At 53.1% G+C, this 11524-nt stretch overlaps 6 protein-coding genes across 6 annotated transcripts; 3 read left to right on the top strand and 3 right to left on the bottom strand.

The window, feature by feature from the left end:
* Positions 1 to 41: 41 nt before the first annotated feature.
* On the top strand, positions 42 to 770 carry V2A60_006089 (GNAT family N-acetyltransferase; the record flags this gene model as incomplete). The annotated part of the gene is made up of 1 exon (XM_083257387.1): positions 42 to 770. One exon carries the CDS (start codon positions 42 to 44, stop codon positions 768 to 770), a length of 729 nt encoding a protein of 242 aa, XP_083113513.1.
* A 129-nt stretch (positions 771 to 899) lies between these two features.
* V2A60_006088 (DUF4037 domain-containing protein) lies at positions 900 to 2003 on the bottom strand (the record flags this gene model as incomplete). Its single annotated transcript, XM_083257386.1, has 1 exon — positions 900 to 2003. One exon carries the CDS (start codon positions 2001 to 2003, stop codon positions 900 to 902), a length of 1104 nt encoding a protein of 367 aa, XP_083113512.1.
* Positions 2004 to 2751: 748 nt separating this feature from the next.
* V2A60_006087 (alpha-N-acetylglucosaminidase) lies at positions 2752 to 5153 on the top strand (the record flags this gene model as incomplete). The annotated part of the gene is made up of 3 exons (XM_083257385.1): positions 2752 to 3008; positions 3077 to 3222; positions 3277 to 5153. 3 exons carry the CDS (start codon positions 2752 to 2754, stop codon positions 5151 to 5153), a joined length of 2280 nt encoding a protein of 759 aa, XP_083113511.1.
* Positions 5154 to 5446: 293 nt separating this feature from the next.
* Positions 5447 to 6478, bottom strand: V2A60_006086 (agmatine deiminase family protein; the record flags this gene model as incomplete). The annotated part of the gene is made up of 1 exon (XM_083257384.1): positions 5447 to 6478. The coding sequence occupies one exon, from the start codon at positions 6476 to 6478 to the stop codon at positions 5447 to 5449; it is 1032 nt and encodes a 343-aa protein (XP_083113510.1).
* A 947-nt stretch (positions 6479 to 7425) lies between these two features.
* Positions 7426 to 7692, top strand: V2A60_006085 (uncharacterized protein; the record flags this gene model as incomplete). Its single annotated transcript, XM_083257383.1, has 1 exon — positions 7426 to 7692. The coding sequence occupies one exon, from the start codon at positions 7426 to 7428 to the stop codon at positions 7690 to 7692; it is 267 nt and encodes an 88-aa protein (XP_083113509.1).
* A 513-nt stretch (positions 7693 to 8205) lies between these two features.
* On the bottom strand, positions 8206 to 10641 carry V2A60_006084 (glycoside hydrolase family 55 protein; the record flags this gene model as incomplete). The annotated part of the gene is made up of 5 exons (XM_083257382.1): positions 8206 to 9801; positions 9851 to 10104; positions 10154 to 10205; positions 10256 to 10342; positions 10393 to 10641. The coding sequence occupies 5 exons, from the start codon at positions 10639 to 10641 to the stop codon at positions 8206 to 8208; spliced, it is 2238 nt and encodes a 745-aa protein (XP_083113508.1).
* Between the last annotated feature and the right edge of the window lie 883 nt (positions 10642 to 11524).

Raw genomic sequence — 11524 nt, 5'->3', positions numbered from 1 at the left:
TACTTGAATCGCCACAATACAAGCCAAATTGAACGAGAGAAATGACTGTCGACAAACCCAGCCGAGAGGAGATTGTGCGCCAGGTCCATGTGTGGGCTGCCATCCGCGAATATGTCGTCGAGACACTGCCCACCGGCCTCCCCGCCGTGCTGCGCACCGATATGCCCGCCGGCACATGGGAGTACCTCGGCTTCGAGCCGACCAAGGCAGAGTTCGACGCCGCCGCTCTCGTCACGCGGCAGGACAAGCAGCGCTTCCTCACCGTCATCGCCGGCGGCGACATGACGGGTTACCGCGAGATGGGCGCCGCGCACGGCTTCGACATCCTCGCCCAGGAGGCGCTCATGATGGCGGACCTGTCCGGGCTGCTCTCCGCCCAGCAGCAGCAGCAGCCGGTGGTGGACAAGACGGCCTCGTTTGTCAAGGAGGTCGAGACGGCGCAGACGGGCATGGCGACGCGCTGCCGCCTCACGGTGACCACGTCCGGGGAGGAGGATGGCGGCGCCGGCAGACCCGCCGCAGGAGGCCAGATTGGCATCCACGAGGACATGGCCGTCTACGACAGGATCAAGACGGAGGAGGATATGCGGCGAAAGGGCCTGGGAACACTGGTGATGCAGACGCTGACCGCGGAGGCGCTCGCAAAAGGGGCCACGACGGGTTGGCTGATTGCCTCGCCCGAGGGGCAAAAGCTGTATAGCCGGCTGGGCTGGGAGCATATCTACTGGGTGCTTGTTCTGGGCAATAAAGATGTGATTAAAAATCCTTAGACTAGGGAATATAGACAGCAGAAACTGAGTTGATGAATAATGAGGAATGTCTGGATCGCATTGCCAGGCTTGCCTATTTATATATTTCTTGCCAGGCTTGCCTATATATATATTTCTTCTCAGGCGTGCCTATTTATATATCTCTTGAATATTCTTGTGTTTGACATGCTCCATGGCAACACTATCACTCCATTGGCTTACACTCCCTATAAGCGACCTCTTTGCGATTGCTTTCACCTCCTCATCCGTAATCATTCCCACCAGGGCCTGCGCAAACTCCTCGCCGCGGATAACTTTCCACGGTCGGTCATGAAAGTACGACAACCCCGTGTGCATCGGCCTTGTCAGACGCATAGCGTTGTGCATCGTGGCCAGCAGCTCGAATGCCTCGCCGAGCGATGCCTGCCTCTCCTCCCACGACGTCGCGACCTGCACCCGCCGCAGCAGCGGGCCCATGGCCTCGGCGCAGTCCAGCCCGGCAAACGCCGTGCCGAGCCACTTGGCGTACGGCGCGTACCGCCTCTCCATGAGGAAGCACAGGTGCACAATGTCGCGCACCAGCCGCGACCCGATGAGCGCGGACCCCAGCTCGCTGCCGGCGTGGCCCGCGCGGGGCGCCAGGTGCTCCTCGTCGCCGATGCGCTGCCATCCGGCCGCCAGCAGGTAGAGGTGCACGTCGCGCGGGTACCACGCCAGCCGCCTCCTCAGCTCCGTGATCTCGCCGGTGGTGTCCAGAAACACGGCGCCGCCGACCATCTCCCCCAGAGCGTGGCTCGGGATGCTCAGCCACGCGGCCGCCGACAGGCCGGGAGTCGTGGGATCGCAGCCGAGCTGCACCTCGCAGAACCGACGGACCGTCATTGGCACGACGTGGTGCTTCACGGGCCCCAGCGGCATGGCACCGGCGAGCTCCATGCCTCGCACGCTCGACGTGGTCGTCAGCGTGGCAATGGCGACGGGCAAGTCACGGAATGCAGGCGGCAGCTGGAAACTGAGCACGCTGGCGATGCGGCGCGACAGTTCTTGCGCGTCGTCGTCGCGGAGGAAGAGAAACACACGCAGACCCCAGTCGTGATCCATGGACATGGGCGTGTCGAAGCCGAGGACCTCGCTTCCGGGCCCGATGAGGGCGGCACCATACTCCAAAGCCGGGAAGTGTGTGGTCAGGATAGGCCGCACCACCTCGGCGAAAAAGTCACCCGCAACGGTGAGACCAGGCACGAATCCCGACATTTTTGCGATTCATTCCTCACTTTTCTATTGTTACAAGAAGTTCTTTATAGTAACAGTAAAGTACCGGATTTCTCGATTGGCTGGTCGCTGCTCCAATTCGTCCTCGGAGCTCGATACTGGTGAGTGAGTCATCCGGCCAGCACATCGGCTTGTGCTGCTGGTAGGGACAAGGGCTCTTCAAATGCCAGCGCCTATTTCATTGCCCGCGTATGGCGCGCCTTGTGCGTACGCAATGCCTTGAACTATGTTGAACTATGCGATAGCTGGGGGGTGTTTCGTCAGCCAAACAGGCTCGATGTTAGGCACAGAAAGGCCCACTTGGATGAGGCTATCTTGATGGCTGGCAAAAGTGATTTCAATGCGTTGGCTCGGGATGTCATTCAGTATACTAGTTCAAAACTTTATAATGCACCTCCGCCGACCTACGCGATAGATAGAACCACTGGCTGTGCCGACCATGCAGTGACATGGATATAGATATCAGATCCAAGTTTGCGTATACGAACATGTTCCTGCAATCGCATATTCTAGCCGATCTCGCACGAGGCGCTTTCGTTTTTGATTTCCCTTTACAGAATCTTATACGCGAGAGAACGGCTGCGTCGTCATTGTATCAATTACAGCAACGTTACATGTGAGATTCGACTAGCAAGAGCGGGGTAAGGATCGCCAACTAGACATGTATAAATATAGGCTATTTGAGGAAGACTTATTGTCTTGTGGAAGGCGTTGAATCAGAGAGATAAAAATGAAGTTGACGCAAATACTACTATCAACCCTTGCAGCAGCGGCAGTCAATGCCAGGCCAGAAACTTCGATTGCTGGTATTCGGAGCCTGGCAAAACGTCTCTTTCAGGGACATGATGCTCAATTCGAGTTTCAGTTGACGCAAGAACACGAGAATTGGTCGCGTTGGAATATCCCGGGCAATGATAATTACACCGTTTCCTCCAAGGAGGGGAAGATTCACGTCCAAGGCACCACGCTCAGTGCCTTGGCACGAGCGTACGTTTTGATAACTACAATATTTTGTGAGACACACGAGCACTGCATTGCTAATTCCTCGACTATAGACTACGCCACTATGCAAACGATGTGCTCAACATTGATCAGCATTGGTTCGTGGACAGCGTCTATGAAATTCCAGAGCATCTTCCTCCCCCCAAAGAGCCACTTACTGGAGCTAGCTCGGTCCCGTGGCGCTACAACCTGAATACAGGTGCGTGTTATCTGAATGTGCGTTATACCGTAGTCCTTTTCTAAGAGCCTCCAGTCACTTTTGGCTACACGTTTGTTTGGTACTCTTGGTCGGACTGGGAGAAGCTCCTCGACTGGGCCGCGCTGCGCGGTGTCAACCTGCAACTGGCGTGGGTTGGTTACGAAAAGATTTTCCTCGATAGTTTTCTCCAGCTTGGCATGGAACAAGATGATATTCTCGACTTTTTCAGTGGGGAGGCATTTCAGCCATGGAACCGCTTCGGGAATATCCACGGCACATGGGGCGGAGAGGGTGGGCTGTCCATCGAATGGATCAACCAGCAGTTTGAGCTACAGAAGAGAATCGTCGCCCGGATGGTAGAGCTTGGAATCACTCCGGTGCTGCCTGGGTTCCCTGGCTTTGTCCCCGCTGCACTCAAGAAACTTCGTCCAGATGCCGACATTGTGCATGCACCCGTTTGGGCAAACGTTCCCGAAAACAATACGGCAACTTTGTTCCTGAATCCAACCGACAAGACCTACGCAGAGCTTCAAAATCTGTTCATCAAAAATCAGATCAAGGAGTTTGGTAACATCACAAACGTCTACACAGTTGACCAGTTCAACGAGATCAACCCTTCGTCTGGCGATACAAAGTACATCACCGACGTTTCTTCTAGTACATACGAGGGTATCACTGCAGCAAATCCAGCCGCCATCTGGCTTATGCAGGGATGGTTGTTCTACTCGAGCCAAAGCTTCTGGACGCAGCAGAGGGTGGATGCCTACCTCGCCGGGCCGCCGGGAAAAGACGACATGATCATACTAGATCTGTTTAGCGAGTTGGAACCCCAATGGCAAAGAACAATGAGCTACTCGGGCCGTCCCTGGATTTGGTGCGAGCTGCACGATTTCGGCGGTAATCAAGCTCTCTATGGAAGAGTTACCAATGTCACGCAAAACTCGGTACAGGCACTCGGTGAATCCAAGTCGCTTGTCGGATATGGCCTGACTCCAGAAGGCTATGAAGGTAATGAGGTGGTGTATGACCTGATGCTTGACCAAGCGTGGGAAGCTGCTCCGATTAATACGGCAGACTATTTCCGCACATGGACCAGAAACAGGTATTCTGCTGCAGAGTCCATACCAGAGGATGTATTTTCAGCCTGGGAGCAACTTCGACTACACGCTTATGATGTTCAAGATGATGTTGTTGCGTCCGTTGGTGTCTCCATCTACCAGCTGTTTCCCTCTCTTGAGGGATTGACGAACCGGACCGGCCACTTTCCACCGCCCACCGTTCTACCTTATGATCCAAACGCCATGAAGAGCATCTGGCGTCTGCTTTACAACTCCACCATCGACGCCCCAGGTCTCTTGAAGGTTCCTGCGTTTCATCTAGACTTTGTCGATGTCACCCGGCAAGTTTTGGGTAACGCTTTCATCAAAATCTACACTGAACTTGTCAACGAATTTCAGGCCAATGCAAATGCCACTCTAATTAGGAATCTGGGCAATTCTATGCTGTCTTTTATAAAGGACATTGACACGACTCTCAACACCGACAAACATTTCACGTTGAGGCAGTGGCTTGACAGTGCCAAGCATTGGGGGCAGAGCACCGGTGCCCCTGATGCAGTGGCTTTCAACGCCCGCAGCCAGGTCACCGTCTGGAACAGCAAGTCTAGTATACTTGACGACTACGCTGCAAAGGCATGGTCTGGCCTCGTTCGGTCATACTATGGTAAGAGGTGGGAAATTTTCATCGATAGCTTGGTGAGCGCCAGGGAGCATGGTACTGCCCTGAATGAGACGGCTATGAAGGACAAGATTCATCAGTTTGAGATATCGTGGCAATATCGTGGATACAACTCGGAGACTTGCGATAAAATCCAGGACATACGAGACGTAGCAAAAAGCCTGATAAAACGCTGGCCGGCTGCTTTTACATGAGTGTAGTTCACCTGGGAGTTAGCCAGGGGCTAGGAGCCAGGAACCAGGAGCTAGGACCCAGTTTCCTATTATTATTATTTTTCAATATTTCTGTAACTTCCTGACTTGTATCCTACTATAAGCTTTTTCATCTCAAGCTCTGCGTCACTGCGGCCGCGCACTTTGCAATGGGTCAGAAGACTGATACGGTACAGGAGACTATCAAGGTCCAGTCGTCCAGATGTTTCTCGGTATTGAAGCAACTATGTGATTACTTGTATATATATATATGTCGATTACTTCAAGCCGTTGCGTTACTCACTGGCCGGCACCTCTTGTGTTGAGCAGTGGATCCCGCCTCCGAGGAAAGCTAGCGTTTGTGTGTTGACAACTTCAATGGTCCTCTCAGGATAGGTCTCCTGCATAATCTTGAGCGCTGCAGCGTCCGCATCCTTGTCACCAAACGCAGCGAAGACGATGCCTCCATTCACCATGATGTAGTTGACATATGTCAACGAAGGGTAGTCCTTCTCTCCATCTTTGACCTGCTTGACGAGGTCCTTGTCTGCGCCGATGTTGTCGAGATCGGCCTCCACAATCTCGACAATCTCCAGTGTGCGGCCTTTGGCGTCCGTCGTGTTCTTCAAGATGGCCTCGGCCTCTTTGTACGTGTCGATGAATGGCCCGCCACCCTCGAGCGAGCTCGGGCGGCTGAGCAGAACTTTGCCCGGGGCGATGAAACGAGCAAGGCCGTCAATGTGGCCGTCGGTAATGTCGGAGCCCTTTCTGCCCGGGATCCAGATGAATTTCGTGATGCCGAGTGTTCTTTGGAGCTCCTCCTCTACCTGGGACTTGCTCTTGCCAGGGTTGCGATTGTCGATGAGAACAGAGCTTTCCGTCAAGAGCAGCGTGCCCTCGCCATCCACTTCGAGCGACCCGCCCTCTGAAACAAGGGACGAGGCGACTCTCGGAATCTTCATATCGTAGGAGATCATTGATGCGAGAGAGAGACACGAACCGGTCGGGAACTTGTCGCCCCAGCCGTTGAAGTTGTAGTCCACGCCGAGCAGCTGGCCACTTGCGTTTGTCTTGTCAAAGACAAATGTAGGGGCCATGTCACGCATCCATAGATCAAGTTTGGGATACGTCTCGATTGGGTGCAAGGTGATGTTCTTGCTGTCGCCAAACTTTGACTTTGCATCGGCTAGACGGCTTTGCACGACCAGCAGCTTGACCGGCTCAAACTTGGCGACAGCCTGGGCAATGTTGGTGATGTCCGATGTGGCAGCTTCGAGATCATCCTGTGCATCCGTGTATGCAGGATTGTCAGCAGAGGGCCATGCCATGATGACACTAGATTGCGCTCCCCATTCAGCGGGACGGAAATACGCCGCCAAGGCAGGACAGCCCAGCAAGACGAAATTGAATTTCATTGTAATTGAAGAAGACTTGGAAGTTTTGTGAGGGAATATGAATGTATTTTCCAAAGTTGTCCATCTTCTGCCGTTCTTCTCGGGATCAGTCAGTTATAAAACCTTTGTCAAAAGTATGGAAATCCTGCCCAGTCTCCAGCAAGACTAAAGTTGAACTAGCAACTACCGAATCATTGTCGGATACGCTAAAAAGAAACTCCACCTGAGAAAATAAGCTTCCGATAGCTTTGCTGCGCCTTGCAGACACCAAGGTATGGTTGATTAGTTGATTAGTAAATAAGATTTTGCAAAGGTGATATGGCTGTGCTGGGCTAGCGAGTCACAACCCAAATGCTAGCTCGCCGTGTCCGCTCCGCCTCTTGCGTAGTCAAGGTTTGTCACTGCTCTAAGACATATTGGTGATTGAACTGGTGATATTGATGTGTCGGCATGCGTCGGCATGTGTCACGGAGTTGGCCGAGAAAGCTAGCTACGTGATAGCCAACGCAACTTGACTCCGTAGTTTGTCGGCTATCTTCTGCACTCGGCCCTTCTGGGCAACGTCACTGCCACCATCGTTACGATGCTCAATTTTCCTGTTCTTCGCTACGACCGTTGCCAGATCGTACCCACTCAAAGTTTCTTAAGTGAAGCTGTTGCTGCCCCCCCGATGAACATGTTTTCAGTAGGCAGTATCTTCTTCGTTCAATCACTTCACCAACAAAGAAACCTACCAACACGTTGAGCAGCTGCAGAGTTTCATTCTTATTTTTTTTTCTCTTCACTTCTTCTCTTGACTTTGACATACTATCATCTACTCGTCGAAGTCTCGAAGCCTCGAAAACATGCGCTTCCTATACTCAGCATCCCTCATTGCCGCAATGGCGGAACTGATTGCCGGCGACTCATCCTCAACAACGGTCCTCACACAGACTGGCTTCGGTGAGGGCACGCAGGTCACTATGTGCACGGCGCAATTCACACTTCCTGTTCTTGCGGCCAACGAAACTGAAGGCTCGGACGGTGGCAGCGCAACGGCATCAGCGACAAACACACCCTCCAAGGCTGGCGCACCTCCGCGTCTGATGGGCCACACAGCCGCCTTGTCAATCTCAGTGGCTTTGGTACTGGCCGGAATCCTCTACTGATGTATATTGCTGGAGTGGTCTATCTTTTAAAGCAGAGAAGGCAATCCTCTACTGAGGTATATTGCTTGAGTGGTATATCTTTTAAAGCAGAAAGTTCTACTACAATACCAAAGGAGGCACTTTTCTTTCATAATCTCGTGAACCCACATGCCAAAAGCCAATTGTAGCGATCGATTTCAGCCCTGCAGCAACTAGTTTCCCACCAACTCGCCTTCCGCCCCCTCTACTAAGATTAAAACCGCGCTGATTGGCGCTCATGCACGTTGAGCTTAGCCCAGGACTAGAACAGATTCTTCACGAGCAGGCATACATGGGTGGGTGCCTCATACCATCTGTCAGAAAACTGTAGTGACACGCAAGGACTCAAGACACAGGTAGTTTACCAGCACAGCTAGAAGAAGTCATTTGAACGCAAAAGGGTTCAGTACCATAGCATTACAACTCGTAAATTCTCTCGATATATACATGACTTCGTAATTATATACCAGAATACATGAGGAATTGGCCCCTGTTTCAGCTCGTGAAGCGGCCAATGTCTGCACCGGGATTCCAGCCGCCCTCGAATTTTCCTTGGGCGCTAATCTTTGTGCCATCGCCGAGGCGCAGCGCGGTAGCGGTATCCTTGGTGCACATTCCGTATAGTTGCAGGTTTCCCGGCGTCTTCTCGATCCAGTGCTGCACTTTTTGGCACTGGAAGCGGCCGGCGCAGTCTTGGTATCCGGGGCCGCTGAAAAAGGCCCACGATGCCGAGCCGTAGTAGGAAATGTCAGAGCCGCCTTGTATATAGTTGGCAAGGCCCATGCGGCACCGGGCATCGTCGCGCTTGCACCACGAGAAGTCGGGGTCTCCCCAGCCGTCCACGTCGGGCTTCCAAGGGGCCGGGGCAATCTTCTTCGCATTGTCGCCCTGTTCGTAGTTGGTCTCGCTCTGGAGCAGGGTCACGACGACATTCTCGGCGGAGCGCAGGTTGAGCTGGTAGAGCCACCAGTGTTCGCTGCCCAGCGCGTGCAGCCAGGTGCCCTTGGTCGATTCGACGAGTGCGCCGCCTTTGCCCGAGATGCTGGAGCCGCCCTCAAAGTCCTCTGTGATGTGGTCGGCGACCCAGTTCCAAACATTTTCGACATAGGCCGACGATGATTTGGTGAAATGGAGGCCCAAGTACGCGCCTTGGCATGGGTTGCTGGCATCTTTGCAAGAGTCGGTAAGTCCTGGAGCGCCTCGGGTTCCGCCGACGGTGATGAGCGAGTTGAAGAGGGCCACGTCGCCCGGGGACGAGCCGGCAGCCTGGAACTGAACAATGATTGCGCCGGGGAGCACCTCCGAGACCGTAAAGCGCATGTCTTGAATTTGCGCAACACCAACGTCGCCCTCTTTGCCGATCTGGACGATGGGCTTTGGCTTGGACGCGTTCTTGAAGAACTTGCCTCCACCGGAAATTGTAGACCATGCTTCGCCAACAATCTGAGAGCCGATAGGAACGACTAGCGTAGACTCGACGCGGTAGTCGCCATATGGAAAGTATGCAATCTTCTTTTCAGAAGCCGCGTATTCGAGGACTTTATTGAGAACATCGGCTTCGTCGAGCGTCCCATCTCCTTTGACACTGTGGCCGCCATTCTGTTTAGGATCTTTGATGTTTATGAAATCCGAAACGGGGTTCTTCGCAAAGTTGGGCACCGTAACAGAAGGGATGCGTCCGCCGGGCGCTGCGGTACTCGAAAGTTTGTCGGCACCGGCGGTCGCCCCATAGACCGGTTTGCGGCCGACCGTGTTGCCGTACGAAAAGTTATCGATGCGCTTGGCAGCTGTCAGTGCCGTATCCTCGCCAAACTTTACAATGTCGGCGTTGTTGTCGGTCTCTAGGTTCTGGATGAGTATGGACGGCTTGGCAGTGGAGGAAATGGTGACGCCAGAGTTGGTGGATTTGCCGTCAATGATGCCAATGAATGGGCTTCCACCAGTGTTTTTGATACCAGACTTGACATTATCAAAGACTGGGGCCAACAGGCTGATGGTGTTGCCCCCGGAAATCAGCATGCCAACCTCGTTTTGATAGAAGTGGATATTCTTGTATAGTGCTTGTTGGTGGTAGTCATGCCAGATGCCGTTCTATGCATATTAGTAGATAACAAAAGGTGCTGACAGCGGACAGACTTACCTGGCCATTTTCGATGCGTACGTCGGCAAGTTCCAGCGTCGAACCTCGCCCGAGTCTGATACCACTGTGGCCGTCGCCATTCTTTGGACTAGGCATCTGAATTTTCATGTTCTGAAGCTGGGAGACTTGCGCAACGCCCCAGTAAAGGGCTGTGACGCTCTTGCCTCCGTCAATAGCTGTGGTATCCAAAATCAGATTCTTCAAGCCAATGGCAAAGGAGTTTTCGCCCTTTTCCTTGGTAGAAGGATCCTGTCCTATTTGATGTTAGCAATTTCACTTCAGGCTATTGAAGAATAATGTTACCATTGACCAAGACTCCGTCACTGAATCCTTTCGCGGCTTTAATCACCGGAGGCTATGGCACGGTCAGTATACGCAGTTTATGGGGTAAAAGATTGGCCTTACGTCCGTGGCGTCTCCCATGAGAACGGTGTCGGTTTCCATGAAAAGAGTCTTGCTGATTTCGTAAGTCCCTGGCGGGATGTATACAACCTGGATGTGCGTCAGTTGTGCCAGATGGTGTTGTGAGTCGCGTGACGTACCCGAGGTTGTGAAGCCAGCCATTGCTTGTTGCGCTGGCCGTCGGGCGCGGAGGTAATAGCATCCTGGATACCAGCACCGTCGCCAGGCTTAACAGCGACATAGACATTGTATTTGCCGGCGTCGTCGAGGTTCGGAGCATAACCTCGTGGTGCTCCTGTATGGTCCATCATCGGGTACCAGAAGCTAGAAGCCCCGGCACCATGTGGCCCAGCAATGGCCAGGATAGCCAGCGCGACGAATCTGAGCATTGTGAAGAGCTAGAGCCGGAAGCCAGTCGCACAGTGTGGTAGTAAACCCGGTCTTCATGCACTGGCTAGAGGCTGAGCGACGAGAAGAAGGCCACTGGCGCAGCAGCAAGAAATCGTGTTGAAGCGAGAAACTGTTGGCACGCAAAGCTGCTCCGCGAATGAATCCTAGAAAAGCAAAAGTCCCTTCCTTGCACGCCCGGCGATCCACTAGGACGGCGATGAATTTCGCCCCTGCTTTTGATCCTTGTCCAGCTAGTTGAACCACGCTCTGATGGCACAGACTTATTGTTACCGAGCCCTCCGTATTCAACAACAAAGACAGCATTCACTGTCTCAAGTAAAACCACAACACACGCCGCCAGTCTACCAATTCTTATAGTCTCACAACTTTGGATCAAGGAAATGAAAAACTGGAATGCAGAGGGGTTCCCAGCTGATTGAGTGGCTCTGGGTCGCGCACGCTCAGGGGCCAGGCCTATTAGTGCAGAATCGCCCTGACTAAAATGCCCGCCATGGGCTAAGAAAACCGGGGATCGTTATGCGAGAAAGTCGCCGATGGGGGGAGACCTGTACAGATTAGATTTGTTAGGACATTTACCGATGATGCGTATGAATGTTTGTTTCGAGGCACGAAGGAAGCACAATTATATGGCAAGGGCGTCGACTTCAAGGAGTGACTGAGAACTCCCCTGAGACAAGACTCCCTGGAGTGGAATACGTTGCGGCAAAAGATGTATTTCTGCAGCTAAGACATTCTATCGGACTTGGAATAGTGCGGGCAAGGTTGCTCCGATCTCGTTTGAAAGGCCGGGGGCCCCAGCGAGCCAGCCAGGGCAAATCGTCAAGTTCTTCATTTTGCATCACCAACAGAAATGGCAGACAC

The sequence above is a fragment of the Cordyceps javanica genome, chromosome 4 (genome assembly GCF_051103115.1).
Source record: "Cordyceps javanica chromosome 4, complete sequence".
In the NCBI taxonomy this organism is placed as follows: Eukaryota; Fungi; Ascomycota; class Sordariomycetes; order Hypocreales; family Cordycipitaceae; genus Cordyceps; species Cordyceps javanica.
This window is presented reverse-complemented; position numbering and strand designations above follow the sequence as displayed.